Source organism: Hylobates moloch, unplaced genomic scaffold (assembly GCF_009828535.3).
Source record: "Hylobates moloch isolate HMO894 unplaced genomic scaffold, HMol_V3 SCAFFOLD_12, whole genome shotgun sequence".
NCBI lineage: Eukaryota > Metazoa > Chordata > Mammalia > Primates > Hylobatidae > Hylobates > Hylobates moloch.
This window is the reverse complement of record NW_026652287.1, coordinates 19840048-19856989: the sequence shown is the minus strand read 5'-3', so window position 1 is coordinate 19856989 and position 16942 is coordinate 19840048. Positions and strand designations below refer to the sequence as shown.

General features: G+C 54.9%; 1 protein-coding gene across 1 annotated transcript in view; it reads left to right on the top strand.

Moving 5' to 3' along the window:
• Positions 1-1902: 1902 nt before the first annotated feature.
• The window catches only part of DTX1 (deltex E3 ubiquitin ligase 1), a 42083-nt gene continuing 27043 nt past the window's right edge, over positions 1903-16942 (top strand). The window contains exons 1-2 of the mRNA XM_032168609.2: positions 1903-2371; positions 2877-3877. Coding sequence (XP_032024500.1) covers positions 3619-3877 — 259 coding nt within the window. The 5' untranslated portion in view covers positions 1903-2371; positions 2877-3618. The remainder of the gene's footprint in view (positions 2372-2876; positions 3878-16942) is intronic.

The window sequence follows — 16942 nt, the reverse complement described above, 5'->3', positions numbered from 1 at the left end:
TGAATGTATAGATGAATGGATGAATAAATGGATAGATGGATGGATGGATGGATGGATGGATGGATCATGGGTGGGTGAGTGTATGGATGAATGGATGATGGATGAGTGGGTGGATGGATGAATGACTGGATGGACGGGTGGGTGGGTGGATGTGTGGGTGGAATGGATGGATGGAGAATGGGTGGATAGATGAATGGATAGATGGGTGGATGGATGAGTGGATGGTGGATGACAGAACAAAAAAAACGAGTTGATCTCTTTCTGCCGTCTTTCTGAGCTGCTATAATGGTGCATGTGAACGTCCTGGCCGATGCTCTCAATAGCATCAACATGCTGAGAAGAGGGCAGTTATGAAGAGTAGTAAGTATTATTTAAGTGCGTGGCACATAAAAGGCACTCAGTAAATGACACCCTTATGTAATGGGGCAACAGCCAAACCACACCAAGATGAATATGATGGCTATCTCACTCTAGCAGGGACAGATTTCATTTAAGAGGCTAATTGTGATACAGGGTGTCATGTCAAGGTATGGGCAAAGGAACACAGAGGAAGATGGGGTGAATTCAGGAAAGGCTTCCTGGAGGAGGTGACATTTAATCAGACCTTAAATAGCATTCGACAGGAAGTCCAGAGACACGAATTCTTTCCGATTTGCTGCTAAATCACCATGCGACCTTGAGCCGATCTCTTCTCCACTGTGGGGTCCCCAGATCCTTCTATAACATAAGGTGGTTGAGCATCTGCTCTGAATCTGTTCAGTCACAGTCTCCTGTGAGAAGAATCTGCTGACAGCCAGAGCCCTTCTTCCCAGACATACAAGACACACAATGCCTAGACACACAAGTTTGTCTGTAATGGGAGAGGGGGACTTCATGGGCCCCAGAAGGCCATCCATGGACCCTAGGCTAAAATCCCAGAACTCAGTGATCCTGTGGGAGTGTTGTCAGACTTGGCCCTGCCCTATGCGAAGCCTCTCTCTTTAGTCTGCAGCAGGTGAAAGCAAGCAGAATCACTGATCCAATCTGAAAAAGCCCATCCAACACTGGGCTGCAGGTCAGAGCAGGGGCCTGGGGAGGGGAGGTCCCTCCAGCTGGCCGGAGAGCCAGAGCTGGATTCTGGGAAAGCACCCCTGAGCAGCCTGCCCCTGACCCTGCCTAGTGTATCCCCATCTGCCCCGGGGGAGGCAGGCGTGGGCTGCTCTGGGAAGGTGCCCAAACAGGCCACTGACCCCCGTCAGCCACCCAGGCTGGAGTTCCCGGACATATCCTTCATCTTCCCCAATCTAAACACCCACAGGCCCCGGGTGGTCGACCCCCCTCCCAGCTGATGTGTGTCTCAGCTGCATCCAGCTTGCTGGAGGAGAGAGGGACTGGCCATCCCATTAACACTTGAGCCGCTGCCATTTCCAACCTTCCCTTCCATCCAACCAATGCTCACCCACCATTTATTGAGCACCAATTGTTTGCAGGTGGCTGTGAATGACATGGTAGAGGGCCTGCCCTTCTCATCCTCACCTCCTGGCCAGGGTCCCCTCCCCTGGTCCCACCCTTCTCACTTGGAGCAGGTGGGTGCTTTGGGGGAAGTGGGCTCAGGGCTGGGAACTGGGTACTGGCAGGAGATTCAGATCGGGGTTGGTGTCTGGGCACCGCTCTAAGCTTCTGTGATCCTGGGCCTGGGTCTTACTCTCTCTGGCTTCAGTCTCCTCATCTGTACTCTTCAAATTCCACGGTTCCATCTGAGTCTGAATCAGGCCTTGTCAGCATCCTTCCACCCCCAGGAATAGTTAGAGGAGGAAAGGAGGTTAGCTCTGAATGCTTCAAGATCTTTCTTTAGACAGTCTCTGGATCTTATTCATTCATTCAAGCATTTATTGAGCACCTATTCAGTGCCAGGCCCTGGACTGGGAGACTGGAAATAAAGATGGCAAAGATTCAAGCCGGTGACTCCTAAACACCCCACTCCCTGCCTCACTCCCTGCTTGGGGTCAGAAGGCCCCTTGGGGTCTCGGGAGGCCCTGGCCAAGGATTTGGGGCGCCCCGAGACTCGCGTGTCAGCGCCGGTGGCGCTCAGGGCCGCGATCTGTCTCCTCCCCTTCCTCCTCCTCCGCCCCCTCCCTCTCCCTCCCCGAGCACGGCCGAGGCCGCCTCCCACCCGCGGGATCCCCGCGGCCGCCAGCCGGCTCCTGCATCCGTCCGTCGGCCGGGCAGTCTGTCCACGCGCGGAAAGCTCGGCGCGGCGGCCGAGGGGCCTGGGAGGGAACGGGCGCGGAGGCGGGACCGCGGCTCCCTCCCACTCCGGGGGGAGCCCAGGAGGCGGTGGTGCTGGAGCGCGAGCCGGAGCCGGAGTCGGAGCCGGAGACGAAGAGAGGCGGTGAGAGCGCGGGTGCTTAGGGACCCCACCCCCGGCTCCCGCTGGGGGCCCGCGAGCGGCTCGAGGACGTCTGGGCTGGGGAAGCGGGGCTGTTACCCCCAGGGCGGGAGGCAGAGACGATCCAGCTCCTGGCTTCGCCCCCTCCGCGACGCGACCCCCGAGGGGCCCTGGGCCGCGCCTGCAGCGCCGCGCATCCCAGTGCTTCTCGGTGCATCCCAGCGCACCCGGCATCCCCCCGGCAGGGCGAGGGCCCCGGGGGAAGGGAAGGCTCCGGGAGCCAAGGAGGGCGCCCCCCAGGCGGAGAGTCTCGGAAAACCGCGCCCCCGGCCCCAGCCTTCCCTCCAGGCCTGCCCCAAGGGAAAGCGGGCGGGGCGACCCCGTACGCCCCCCTTGCTGTCCCCCTTCGGTTCCCCATTGTTCTCAGCCGAATGCTCTCCTGGGAAGGGGGGGAGGGGGTGCTGCGCTCTCCTCTTAAAGGGCCCTCTCTCCTCTTGTCTCCTGGCAGGTCGCGAGCACGAGTGGGGTGGGGCGTGCCCACGGGCCCCCGCCCCCCTCGTCCCCCTCGTCCCCCAGCCCAGCTCCGGAGCCGCAGTCCGGGCGCGCCGCCCGGGGGTCCGCGCCGCACCCCTCCCCCGTGCGTTCTGCGGCCACCCAGGCCTTCCAGGACACCGTGGAGAGGGAACAAGGGGGCAGGGACGCCCCCTTCGGCAGGAGTCGTCGGAGAAGGGGGCCCAGACCAGAGGGAGTCGAGAAGCCCCACTGAAGCCAGGCGCAGGGTCTGGGACGCAGTTGGGAGTGCAGAGGGCTGGCTGAGAGCCGCAGGAGCAGCAGGCTGTGGCCCAGGTCTCCTGGGTGACAGGCCCTGTCTGGCGGGGAAGAGGGACCAGAGACAACACGGAAGAGGCTGGACCTCGAACAGGGGTGGCTGCCTCACTCCCTACCTGAGCCAGCCGAGGGGCCAAGGACTTCAGAGCTATTTCCTCCAGCATAAGAGAGACACTTGCTTTCCAGGGCAGCACCCTTTATCCGTGAAGGCTCTACAGGGAAGGGGTCTTTGCAGCCTGGATGGCCACCCCACATTCCTTTAACGGAGGCCTCTAGGCCTCAGAGAGAACCCAGAGTTAGAAAGGAGGCCAGACGGTCCTTGCTGTCCCCCTGGGGAGAGAGGAAGTTGCCGCCTGCTGCCAGGCCCAGGAGGAGCTGGGCCTGCAATAGTGGGGGACCTGGCCCCTGAGGCAGTGGCGGCCATGTCACGGCCAGGCCACGGTGGGCTGATGCCTGTGAATGGTCTGGGCTTCCCACCGCAGAACGTGGCCCGGGTGGTGGTGTGGGAGTGGCTGAATGAGCACAGCCGCTGGCGGCCCTACACGGCCACCGTGTGCCACCACATTGAGAACGTGCTGAAGGAGGACGCTCGCGGTTCCGTGGTCCTGGGGCAGGTGGACGCCCAGCTTGTGCCCTACATCATCGACCTGCAGTCCATGCACCAGTTTCGCCAGGACACAGGTGAGCAGACTCCCCACCCACCCCATGCCACCCGCCCCGCCGAGCCACCACTACCTTGCAGCGTGGGATGCTGAAAATCCCAGTAAATCTGCTGATGCCAAATCCCTTCCCCATCTCCCTGTCTCACCTCCAGAAACACAGGGCAGTCTAACCTTGTCCAGTTTAAGACTTGGATTCCAGTGCAGCCTCTGAGCAAGTTGTAGGGCCTTGGGCAAGTTGCATCATCTCTCTGATCCTCAGTTTCCTCATCTGCAAAATGGGTAGATCAATATCTCTCACAGCTGAGTGAGGATTAAATAAAATTGTGCTCACTGAGCACAGAACCTAGAATAGCAGTAGCATGTGATTGTAGAATAAGGGCTTTACATGCACTTCCTCATTTGACTTTTTCCAAGAATCACAGGCAGTAAGTCTGTGTATTGTTGTATTATTATGAGTCCCATTTTATAAATGAAGAAACTGAGTCTCCCAGAAGCTGAGTGATTTAAACTCAGAGCTGGGATTTAAACCCAGGCGACTGAGTTCCAGAACCAAAGCTCTTAACTGGTATCGTATACTGGCTCCAAGTGTTGGTTTGGGGGGTGGAGTCGTGCTGGTGGTAATTAATTGGGGACGGGGGGCGTTGGTGGTGTTGATGGTGGGGTGGGGTGGCAATGATGGAGGAGACAGTGTTAGCAGTTGTGTTGGTGGTGACTCAGTATTGATGGTGGTGGGGTCTTGGTGATAATGGAGGGATGGATGATGGTGACGTGGCAGTGTTGGTGGTGATGTCAGTGATAGCGTTAACCATAGGATTCACTGGTGTTGGTAACATTGACAGTTGTGTTGGTGGTGGTGCTGGAAGTGGTGTGATGGGCCGGTGATGATGGAGAAAATGAGAAAATGATGTTGGTGGCAGTCTTCTTGGCCATGTGGTGTGGCTCGTAGCCCTGTGTGTGGATGTTACTTAGTGGTATTGGTGATCCTATTATGGTTGTAATGATGGTGATGTTGATGGTTGTGTTGGTGGCAATGTGATAGGTGATGATGGTGATAAAAAACTATGAGGTCCCACTCTCAGGCCTTATCTTTTTTGTTCTGGAGACTTGTCATTGTTGGGGAGATCTCCCTGAGTCATTGCCCAGTGGTATCTGTGACAAGCTCCATGGGCAGTGGGGAGTGGTGGGGTCCTGCCATACAGAAGCAGCCTAGAAATCCTTGGCATGTTTGACCCCCCAAGGACCAGCTGATGGGGTTTGGGGAAGTTCCTACGAATCCCTGGATGACAGAACCACACGTAATAACCCCAGGCTAGTAGGATGCTCTCCTTCCCTCTAGAGCTGTGCCAACCAATACAGTAGCCGCCAACCAATATGGTATCCACCAACCACATGTGGCTACTTAAATTTACATTAATTAAAACTAAGTAAAATGTAAAATCCAGTTCTTCAGTCTCACTAGCCACACTTCAAGTGCTCATAGCCACGTGTGTCTTGTGGTACCTTGTGGGCCAGTGTAGATCCAGAACTTTGCATTGTTGCAGAAAGTTCTATTAGACCGTACTAGTTAGAGAGGAGGCCAGCCTTTCTAACTAGCACAGTCCAATAGAAGTTTCTGCAATGACTCAACTTTCCAATAGTCCGGAACATTGCTTGGTACTCACAGAGTGCTTACCATGTCTGGAAACACAGGTGAATCCATAACAAATGGCTTTTACTGATGGTACAGATTAGTACATCTATGTTTCCATAACTCCAGGCAATTGACCACCACCACTGGTGGTGCCAATTGTTCATGCATTCCATCATATGGTTATTTATTGATCTCTGCTGTGTGTCCATTTCTGTGCTAAGCACTAGAGTACAGCAGGAAGCAAGACAAAGTCATCGGTCGAGGTCTTCTGCTGGAGGACCTACACTGAAGGTCCCGGTGTGGTCAGGGAGCAAGCAAACATATCACCACAGAGACAGTCAGTGGCAGATCTGAGAGCATGAACTAAACCTGGCCCAGAGGTACTCAGGGAAGGCTAGCCTGAGAAAGCGATGTTTGAACAGAGATCTGAAGAATGAGTGAGGGTGCCAGTGTCCTGGGCAGAGGGCACAGCCAGTGCAAAGGCCCTGGGGTGGGAAGGAGCAGAGGACGTTTAAGTCCGTTCTGTTTGGGATGCATCTCCCACCAAGGGGAAGATGGTGCAAGATGCAGCTGAGGAAGGACCGGATGTACAGGCCTGGACAGCCACGCAAAGAACTTTGAATTTGATCCAGAGAGTAGAAGTCATCGTTAGCTCCATGTGCCCATTCTTCCAGAGAGGCACCAAGGACCTGATGGAAGAATGGGAAGTGTTGCACATTGCCCGCCCCATTCTGTTTTCTCCTAGGGGTACAGGGCAGGGCTGTGAGAGCAGAAGTGGGTGCGCATCACTCCTTGCTAGGAGGTCTGGTGTTCTGCAGGTTCAGAGCTAATGCTGGGTGTAGAGATCTTCCGGGACCTAGCTGGGTTGGGGATGGGCGGCAGGGTCCTTTAGAAGCAGGGACAGACTCCCCACAAGGCTGCCAATTTGGCAACTTTACCTTTGATCCTCTTATCTTTGGGGGGACCCCCATTTCTATTCCCAGCATCCCCTTATGTTCCCGAGTCTTCAGACTTGCACACTCCCCTTTCATCAGGCCCCATTCTCTCAATAGTACCCCTTTTATGGTTCAGCCTCACTGGATCCCCCAGAAGTTCAGCTCCGGTCACTTCCCCTCTCCCCCTTCCCAGAGCTGTTCACTCTACACCTGCCCCCTGTTTGCCGGAAAAGGGAAAAAAAACACTCATTCCTAAATGGACTCCTGGAAGCCTGCCAGGAACCCCCTCCCACCCCAACCAGAGAGGGAGGAAGGCCTGGAAACCTATTGCGGTTGGCAGGAGACCTCGGCTGCCTGGGAACCTGCTGGAGAGTGGGGCAAGAGGCCTCCTCACCAGACATGTGAGGGTTTTTCCCTCGCTTTACCCAGGAGCAAAACAATGTCAAGAAAGGACATCTTGTCCTCAATGGTAACGGACTGGAAAAGAGCTTCAACTGGCAGGGAGCAAACCTGAGTGCCAACGGTGTGACCTCAGGCCTCTCCAGATCTCAGTTTCCACATCCGTGAAATGGGTGAGAGCATCACCTCTCCAGCAGGGCTGTCAGGCTGACAGAGAGAATCTGGCTGATTTTATCCCACAAACATCAACTAATTATCTACTGTGCATCTAGCACGTGCTCACCACTGTGGGTAAAAGAGAGACAAGCAAGAGATCTTAAATGTTTTTTTTTCTTCTTTCTTTGAGACAGTGTCTCACTCTGTCGCCCAGGCTAGAGTACAGTGGTGTGAACTCGGCTCACTGCAATCTCTGCCTCCAGGTTCAAGTGATTCTCGTGCCTCAGCCTCCCAAGTAGCTGGCATTACAGGCAAGCTACCACATACCACACCCGGCTAATTTTTGTATTTTTAGTAGAGACGGGGTTTTACCATGTTGGCCAAGCTGGTCTTGAACTCCTGGCCTCAAGTGATCCGCCCGCCTCGACCTCCCAAAGTGCTGGGATTACAGGCGTGAGCCACTGTGCCCGGCTGTGAATCTTGAAAATATTATATTTCATACACACACACACAGACACACACACACACACACACACACACACACTCCAACATAATGCTGTAAAACCCAAAACTCACGTGTATGTGCTGAAATCAACACAAGCTTCTGTCTAGATTTCTAATTGTAAAATTCTTGATATGTTCATTGAAGCTGAACTTTAATTTTGAGGGGAGACTGCCCTAGCTTCGCTAGTTTCCCAATGCAGGAGCTGGCTGATTTTTTTCTGATAGGGTCAGATAATAAATCTTTTAAACTTTGTGGGACCTGCAGTCTCTGTTGTAACTATTCAACTCTATCGGAGCAGAAAAGCAGCATAGACAATATGTAAGTGAAGGAGTGTGGCTATGTTCTAATCAAACTAGTTGTAGACACAGAAATTTGAATTTCATATCTTTTGCACAGGTCATGAAATATTCTTTTTTTTCCCCCCAACCATTTAAAAATGTAAAAGTCATTCTCACTTCCTGAGCTGCACAATAGCAGATGGTGGGTGGATTTGGCTTGTGTGCTGCAGGTCACTGACCCCTGCCCCACATGTTCTTAACCTGAGCATGGGGTAAGACCGTGCTAGTGCCATGGGACACCCAGCATGGCTTCTCCATGCCTCGTGGTGTGTACCAAGGTACGCGTGCGTGTGGGTACACACACACAGCACCAGCCTGCTTGCACAATGCTGACACACACATTCCCTGTGTATGTGCCTCTCGTGCAGTGCAGCCGGCGGAAGAAAGCCCAGGTGTCAGGCTGGGGCCACAGGGGAGAAGCCAGGCTCTGGCCCCACAGGGGCTGCTGTTTGTTCAGCCGGTGCCCCCTCACCTTTCCCCTGCTGGGCTGTTTTCACTGCTCCCTGCAGGGTATGAGGTTCCCTTTGAAGCCCTCCAGGTCCAGAGCCCAGAGTCTGGACTGGAAACTGGAGCCCCTCCACGGGGAGGCCTAATACTGTGACCCTGAACTGGATGATGTTAGATCAATCACGGTGGTGTCCCAGGCAGAGGGTTGGAGGGAGAGTCAGAGCTGGGTGAGGGATGGGTTGCTTGCTCGCTTCGCAGTACTGAGCCAAGTGCCCGGTTTCCCTCAAAGCTTTCTTTCTTCACTTCCCTCTGTCTCCAACCGTCCCTCCCACAGACAAAGATTGCCACATATGGGAAGCCCAAGGCCAAGGGGTGTGCTCAGCTGGTGGCTGGGCTGGGCCCAGGAGCCATCAGGGTCTTGGGGTGAGGGGGTTGGCTGCCACCGGCAGTGGGGGAAAGGTTTGAGAATGGCTTTCTGCTCCCAGAGAAGAAGCCACATCTTCCCTCGGGGGTCATTTACATCCCCTGCCACTGGGACAGCCGCCTCTGAGGGCCTCACCCAGACCCTGAATTTCCCACCCAGTTCACACAGCTGGACAGAGGTGTGACTCAGCCACTTCCACAGAAGCTCCCAGCTCGCTCCCTGGCCTCGTATGACTGGAGCTGGGGAGGGGCACCTATCTGCCTGGTATCTCCCATGTCGCTCTCCATGTGCTGCTGGAGGGGTGCATGGCAGCCTCCTGCCCATTCTGCTGATGGGATAGCTGAGGCCGAGGGAGGCCAGCTGGGGACCATCCACAGATGCCATACTTGAGGCTGCAAGCCTGGCCTTTTCTGGTGCCCCCAAGGTGGCCAACAGGCTGGAGTGGCAGGTGGTGGCTGGTTCCGGGATCTTCCAGCCTGCCTCCTTCCCTGGAAACCTTGGGCTTCACTCAGCCCTGGTCCCTGCCCTGAGAGGAAGCACTGTCTGAGGACACTTAGGCTGGAGACCCTTAGGCTGTTACCACCCAGATGGGAGGAGCTTTTCCCATCACCAGGGAAAGCACCTCCAGAATTTAGACACCAACTGGGGACAGTGAGGCCCAGAGAGGGTGAGTGACTTCCCCAAGGTCACACAGCCTACTAGTCCTAAGCTAGAGCCCAGGCCCCCCCAGACAGGCCTTAGGGATAGAAAACAAGGTGACATTTAATGCCAGGGCTGAGAGAACCCCCCCTTCTCCCTTGAGAGAGCTCTTGGGGCTTGTTGTCAGGGTTTAGCCCAAGGCAGGGACAGCCTGCACTACCCCGGAGGCCTCCAGGGCTCAGCTCCTGGTTACAGGACCCTTTGGGACCCTCTCTCCAGCCTCCTTACTGGAGACTAGGGCTGGGCCTGATGCCAGGGCAAGAAAGACTATGTGTAGGGGCAGGGAGCGGTCCATCTCTGGTAGCAGCAGGTCCAGCTAATCCATATGTGGGTGCTCCCCAACCACCAGTCACACTGTCTGTATTTCCACCATTGCAGACCCATGGTCTCTGGCTGCTCGGCTAATTCCAGAAGCCTGTTTTGAAACTGTAAATTCATCGCTCGTATTTGGTAGTCATGGGTGGCTTGGTGGTCCTGGGCTGGGTCTTGGGGACTCAGAGAGAAGGGCAAAATCCATTTCAGAGTCTAATCTATCCATTTCAGATCAATTTCAGAGTCTAATGAAGGTGAAGGCAAATGCATATCATGGGAATAGGCTTTGAACCCTCTGACTCATAAGGACAACAGATACAGACCTAAAACCCAGCTTGGCCCCTTGCTGGCTATGTGACAATGGGCAAATTCCTTAACCTCTCTGAGTTTATTTCCGCCTCTGTAAAATGGGGATAAGAATAGTCCCCAGCTGGGAGGGTTGTCATGAGGACATAATGAGATACATAAATGAGATATGTAGATAAAAGCATGGAGGATACTACTTTGCACATAGTAAGCACTCATGCTCGAGGAAGAAAAAGATCTAAATGCCTCACTAGGGAGATGCAGGGTGCCTTCAGCCATGGGATGTGCATGGTGTATGCCTGGAGCCTCTGAGAGGAGGACTTCCTGGAGGAGGAGTCCTTTGAGAGTGTGTGATTTGGGTAAATAGAAGGATAGAAGGAACACTTCTAGGTGGAGGAAACAGCAGGGGTCCTTCAGCAGGGTCCTCGAGGAGGGTCTCAGGCCTGGGTGGCAGAGGGAGGCTGTGATGGGAGATAGGGGATGGGTAGAGGAGGCCTCGTGGGGCCCACTGGGGCCTGGCAGGCTGGGCTGCCAGCTGCTGCCCTTTAGCAGCCAGGCCCCGGGGGACTCACAGCCACGCTGCAGGACCAGCCTCATTAATCACGGGCCCTTGGAGCTGGAGCAGGTGGGGCAGAGGCAGCCTCAGGCACTTCCTACAGTCTGTCTGGGTTCCCTTCACCCAGCCAGCGGGCGTCACCCCATTTTACACATAGTAAAGCTGAAGCTCAGAGGGTGGGGAGCCACCTGCCCACGCTGAAAAGAGATGGGTCTGAGATCAGATCCAGCTCTGCAGCTGGGTGCGCAGGGCCCTTCCCAGGCTCGCCCAGGCCACCGAGTACCTTGGACAGCACCATCAGCGACCCACCCACGCCTTCCGGGCTAGGGGTGGGGATGCCCGGGACAGACCCCCCTCGCAGCCCTCTCCCTCTCCTCCTCCCCTGACCCCTTTCTCCTCCTTCTTCCCTCCCTCCTCCTCTCCAGCTTCCTCCCATCCCCCGCCTCATTCTTCCAAAGGAGCTGCGGAGTCTGACCTGGAGAGGAAGGAGATGGAAGCTGTGATGGGAAGCGTGGGGGCTAGAGTGGGGGAGGTGATGCGGAAGTGACAGGTAACGGGGCTGTGGAGGGGATGGTGAAGAAGGTGGTAAGGAGTGAAGCGTGAGGGGTTGGGAGGGGAGATGATGGAGGGTGTGATGAGAGGATGACAAGGAGAGGCCAGGACGGGGAGGCCACGGGGAAGCCAAGGGGTTGGGGCAGGACTGGTCACAGTGGCTCCAAGTGCCCATTCAGTAGGAAATGGGGTTGAGGTCCCTAACTCTCTCCCCAGTGTGATGTTCTTGGGGTATGGGGGTGCCTGGGGGTGCTCCTAGGCCTCCACAGGCCACCTCTGTCTCTCCCTGGGCCTCCATCCTTCCACCCGGCTCTGGAATCACAACTGGTGGTAGCCAGTCCCCAGGACAGCTCCAGGCCCTTAGTCACCCCCCATGAGCCCACCCAGCCACTGGGTTGACATAGACACCCCCAGCAGCCCCTAGCTGCCTCTGGATGATATCAACTGAGGACACGGGGCCTGGAACCTGGAAACAGCTACCTCGGGGAATGCTGTTGGTGAGGGCTGGGCTCTGGGTTCCCATCCCAGCTGCTTACTAAGAATCGTGGGGTGTGTAGGCCGGGTGTGGTAGCTCACATCTATAATCCCAGCACTTTGGGAGGCCAAGGTGGGTGCATCACCTGAGGTCAGGAGTTCGAGACCAGCCTGGCCAATATGGTAAATCCCCGTCTCTACTAAAAATACAGAAATTAGTGGGCATGGTGGTGGGTGCCTGTAATCCCAGCTACTCGGGAGGCCGAGGCAGGAGAATCACTTGAACCCGGGAGGTGGAGGTAGCAGTGAGCTGGTGAGCTGAGATTGCGCCATTGCACTCCAGCCTGGGCAACAGAGTGAGACTCCATCTCAAAAAAAAAAAAAAAAAAAAAAAAAAAAGAACCGTAGGAGGTGGGGAGACTTGTGACCTTAAGTAAACCACACTGTCTCCCTGAGCCTCTGAGCCTCTGTTTCCTCACCTGTAATATGGACCTGATGATAGTACTGAACTCATGTGATTGTGGTCACCATTCATTCATCAGGAATTTCATGAGCACCTACTGTGTGCCAGGCACTGTCCGGGCACTAGGAATGTCATAATCAACAGGACAGACACAGAAGCCCTCAAGGTGCTTCTGTTCTGGGAGTAAGGGGTAGAGTGATGATGGGTGTGATACAGGAGGCCAGGTGCCAAGGAAATCCCAGCATATAGGACTGTCCCCTACCTTGGGGCCCAGGATCTGCCGGGCTAGGAGCTGAGTCTCCTCCAGGTCCCGCATGGTTGTGTCCTTGCTCGGCCACCCTGGCCAAGTGCCTCTCCCTCTCTGAGCTCCTTCCATCATCCCTCTGGAGCTGCTCCAGGCTGCTACTGCTGCCTGCACAGACAGCAGTGGCAGGCCGGTGACAGGGTGCATGAGGGAGTCTGGCACTGGGCCCTGGAGCTGAGCACCCTGAGATGCAGAACAAAGGACGAGGCAATCAAAGGAGGCTGCCAGGATAGTCCTGCCAGCAGCTGCAGCACAGCCACCTCTTGTCCCGATGACCGACTGGGCCTTTGTCCCCTCCCCCTCCAACTGCAAGCAGAGTGTGGTAAGAGGAAGCACAGAGTTTACCTGGAATACCACCTTCCCCAGGCCCTCCCCCTGGCTGGGGTAAGCATTGCCCTCCCCAGCTTCCTCTGTTCTAGGGAGCGAAGGTTCACTTGTTCCAAGGTGTTACTCACCTGGCCCTGTGGAAATGACAGTCAGGGAACCTGGGTCCAAGACCTGTCTCTAATTTGCCAGGTGATCTTGCCCAAGTTTCTCTCTGCAGCTCAGCTTACCCATCTTCACAAAGGCTGCAAATTCAGATGCTTACAGGGCCTGGGCAACTAATAGAAGTGTGTGCAGTGTCTGGGAAGGCAGAGGTTTTTTAACTGTCTTGCTCTCCAGTGCCTGGTATGCAGCAGGTGCTCAATAAATACTTGAAGGCATGAATGGGGCCAGCATAACTCAGCTCTTGCTCACTGTTGCCAAGGAGGCCAATTGTTGTGGCCCCACCCTTGGATATCTGGGGATTTCTGAAATCTGGACTGGTGTGAATCTGCCCCAATTTTTAAATGTGAGGCCGTTTGAGGTGGCTCATGCCTGGAATCCCAGCACTTTGGGAGGCTGAGGCAGGAGGATCACTTGAGCACAGGAGGTTAAGACCAGCCTGAGCATCGTAGTGAGACCCCATCTCTACCAAATAAAAATGAAAAAAAATTAGCTAGACATGATGGCACACACCTGTGATCCTAGCTACTCAGGAGGCTGAGGCTGGAGGATTGCTTGAGACCAGGAGGTGCAGGCTGCAGTGAGCTATAATGGCACCACTGCAATCCACCCTGGGCAACAGAGTGAGATCCTGTCTCAATAAATAAATAAATAAATAAATAAATAAATAAATAAATAAATATTGGTCACTATTTTTTAAATGTAAATAGCATGTGAACCAGAACAAAACCATATCCGCCCAGCTTGCAGTCTCCAGCCTAGTCATGAGCAGCATTCAGTTAGGTTCATCCCGATGTATTTGGTTATTCATTCATTTATTCATTCAGCCAACATTTTGCAAGGACCTACCTCCCTGCACTCCTGACCACAGAGGGATGCCAAGGGGACTGTAAACCAGCCCAGCCTTGGAGGGGCTGCCAGGCTGGAGGGAACACAGACACCTCCGCACCTAGTGAGCTATGTGCTTCGATGGGAGCACTGCAGGCGCAAGGTGCTATGGCGGCCCCAAGGAGCAAGCGGTTTGCCCTAAGGATGGCAGAGAAGATTCCAAGAAGACAGAGTGCTTGTGCTGAGCCAGAAGATTGAGAAAGAACTCAGCAGGGAGGCCAATGGGGTGGGGTGGGTAGGACACTCTAGACAGATGGAACAGCATATGCAAATACAGAGGCATAGCCGCACACACGGTATGTTCAAAGAATAGCTGGAATTTTGGTGTGGTTAGAGTGTGAGGCTGTGCAGACAGCTTGTGATGGGCTTCAGAGGCTACTCTAAGGAGCTTAGACTGATTCCTAAGGGCACTAGGGAGCTATGGATAGCTGTTGAGCAGAGGAGTGACACAGTCCAGCTTTGAGTCTGTGAAAAATCCCTCTGGCTGCCATGTGAGAATGCACTGCACATTGCAAAGGGTGGACACTGGGACACAGGGAGGAGGCCCCTGCAACAGTCCAGGCTAGCACCCTGGTGACATGGGCCAGAGGGCTGACAGTGGAAGTCGGGGAAGTTCAAATCCTGACTAGATTCAATCTTCACTTAGTAGCCCAGTAGCCATGTGACTCTGGACTTCAGGCAAATTGCTTCACCTCTCTGTGCCTCATTCAGTGTTTGTACAAGACAGTGATAGTAATAGTTATCATTATCATATGTTTATTATCATTATTATCATAACAACCTGCCCCAGTCATTTTGTGGCTGTAGAGTCGACTTACACGAAGCATTTAGAACAGCGCCTGGCACATAGTAGGCCCTCTGGGAGGGTTTATTATCATTATTATTTTATTATTATTACAATTATGCCATTTCACAGATGAGAAAGGAGCAGTTTGGAGGGCTCAGGCTGTGGAGGACTGTCCAGCCCTCTGTCCCCTCCTCCTCCACTTCCTGCTTTGCTGGGGATCTGAATCCCCTGCTGGGTGTGTGGGAAGCCACGTGACCAGAAAGCCCCCCTGTACAGCCCATGGCATATGAGTGCCCGCCTCTGCCTGCCAGCAGCCTCCAAGGTGGTAGCCTCTCCGAGTGCCATGCAGCCCTTCAGCCTTCCTTAGGCAGCGCTGCAGACCCCCTCTTCCTCCCCTTGTCTCCCCACCACCCTGGCCTGGCTTCCAGCAGACCCTGGAGAACCTGGGCCAGCTTCAACCACAAGGAAACCACTAATGGGCCACAGCTTAGCCTGATGAGTCCCAGAGGAGAGCTTGGAGGGAAACAGAACACTGCGGGATTATTGATCATGGGGCAGGAGCCGGCGAGGCAGCCTGGATCCACAGGCTGCGGCTCGAATCCCAGCCCAGCCGGTGCCCCCAGCCAGACTTCCACGTCTTCTCAGAGAGCCTCAGTCTCCCCATCTGCCCGATGGGGCTAATATTAGCACACACACCCCTGGGGCTGCTGTGAGGACTGGGAGATGACATGTGCGAGCCTCTAGCACAGTTGCTGGCACTGCGGAACATTCAGCAAGGTGTTGGGTGCCGCTGTTGTCCTTGTTGTAGGAGAGAGGTGAGCAGCCATGCAGACACCAGCTAAGGGGCTATTCCAGAAAGTCACATAGCAATCCGGCGTTGGAACCTCAGCCATGTCACTTACTTACCGTGCAACCGCTGTGCCTCAGTTTCCTCCCCCAGAACATGGGCTCATGAGACTAAGTCAGAGGGAACAGCAAATGAAGCAAGGCAGCCTTGTGTGGGCTCCGGCTGGACTGCTCACAAATGGCATCCGGTGTGCTCCTAACTGCTCTGTGCCTCTGTTTTCTCGCCTCTAAAATGGGGCAATAACATCCCCACCTCCTAGGGGTGCTAAACACACTCTTTAGCTTAAATGAGCTAAACACAGCCTGGGGCAGAAAAGTGTGCTCTCTGAGTGTGGACGGCTGTTAGTATTATGACTTCTGGGTTGGTGAAGGATTCAGTGAAGTCTCTCACAGGGGCCCAGCCACTGCCCAACCCCCGGTCACAGGCCTCAGCCTGTGGTGGGACTCCCCCAGCCTGACAGGATGTCCCATGACCGCCTCCCACGTGCCCCCTTCCCGTCAGGGTCTGGGTGCCCCCAAACTGAGATCACTTCCCTCCGGGAAGCCACCCCCAAAGGGAGGGGTTCCCTGCTGGGCCTTGAAGCTGGCCCAGCCCAGAGACAAACTGTTTAGAGGCCGAGGGGCCAGCAGGAGGAAGGCTCAGGGGCTCAGAACCCTCCCCCTTCTCCATGGAGTCAGCTGCTTCTTAAGGCCAAGAGGTGGGGGCTGAGGCACCCACATACCCAACTCTAGGCAGTGGGTTCAGATCGGGACCATGCTCTAGGGCAGAAACCTCACACGACTAAACAACGGAAAGTAAAGCTGAAGTAGTGAGCTCTCCATCGCTGGAAGTATCCTAGGCTGTGCTACCACTTGGTGAGGTTGAACCCCATGGAACCAGTCCAACCTGGGCCTGCCTTTACTCCACGAGTGTGGCATCATTCCCAGCCCTCTGCTCTCACCCTCCCAAGAGTTCACCTCTCTGGGCCTCAGTTTCCTCCTCTGTAAAATGGAAATAGTCCTGGTCCCTCCCTGGAAGCAATGGTGTGAGGATGGAATGAGTGAGTGCAAGGAGAGTGCTGAGCGCAGCATGTGCCATACAGTAGGTGCCCAATAAATGCTAGCCTTAGTTTCCCTGATTCTCCATGATGGTCTCAGCCTCTAGGTTTCCAGCTTCCCTTTCTTTTCGTCTCTCAAGCTCATTCTATCTCTGACTCCAGCTCTCTTTGTATCTGCCTCAGTTTCCCATGTTGGCCTTGGCCTGTCTCTGACAGTCTCTTCGATCATGTATGTCTCTGTCTCTCTCCATCCCGCTGTCACCCTGTCTCTGCCCCAGGCATGAAGCAGTCACTGGCTGCTGTGGCTGTGGCCGCCCCCACACCCGGTCTCAGGGGCCCGGCTTGTGCAGTCCTCCAGCTGACACTGACCAAAGCCCCTTTCTCTGGTTCAGCTGGAAGAAGCCTGGAATTTTTCTGCCAAACATTTTTAAGCAACTAGGGAGGAGAGGGAAGGGGAAGACAACAAAGGCAGAGACACAAAAACAAGCCAAGGCAGAGGCACGGAGCCCGTGTTTGTCACAGGCCCCTAACTGCCTGGGG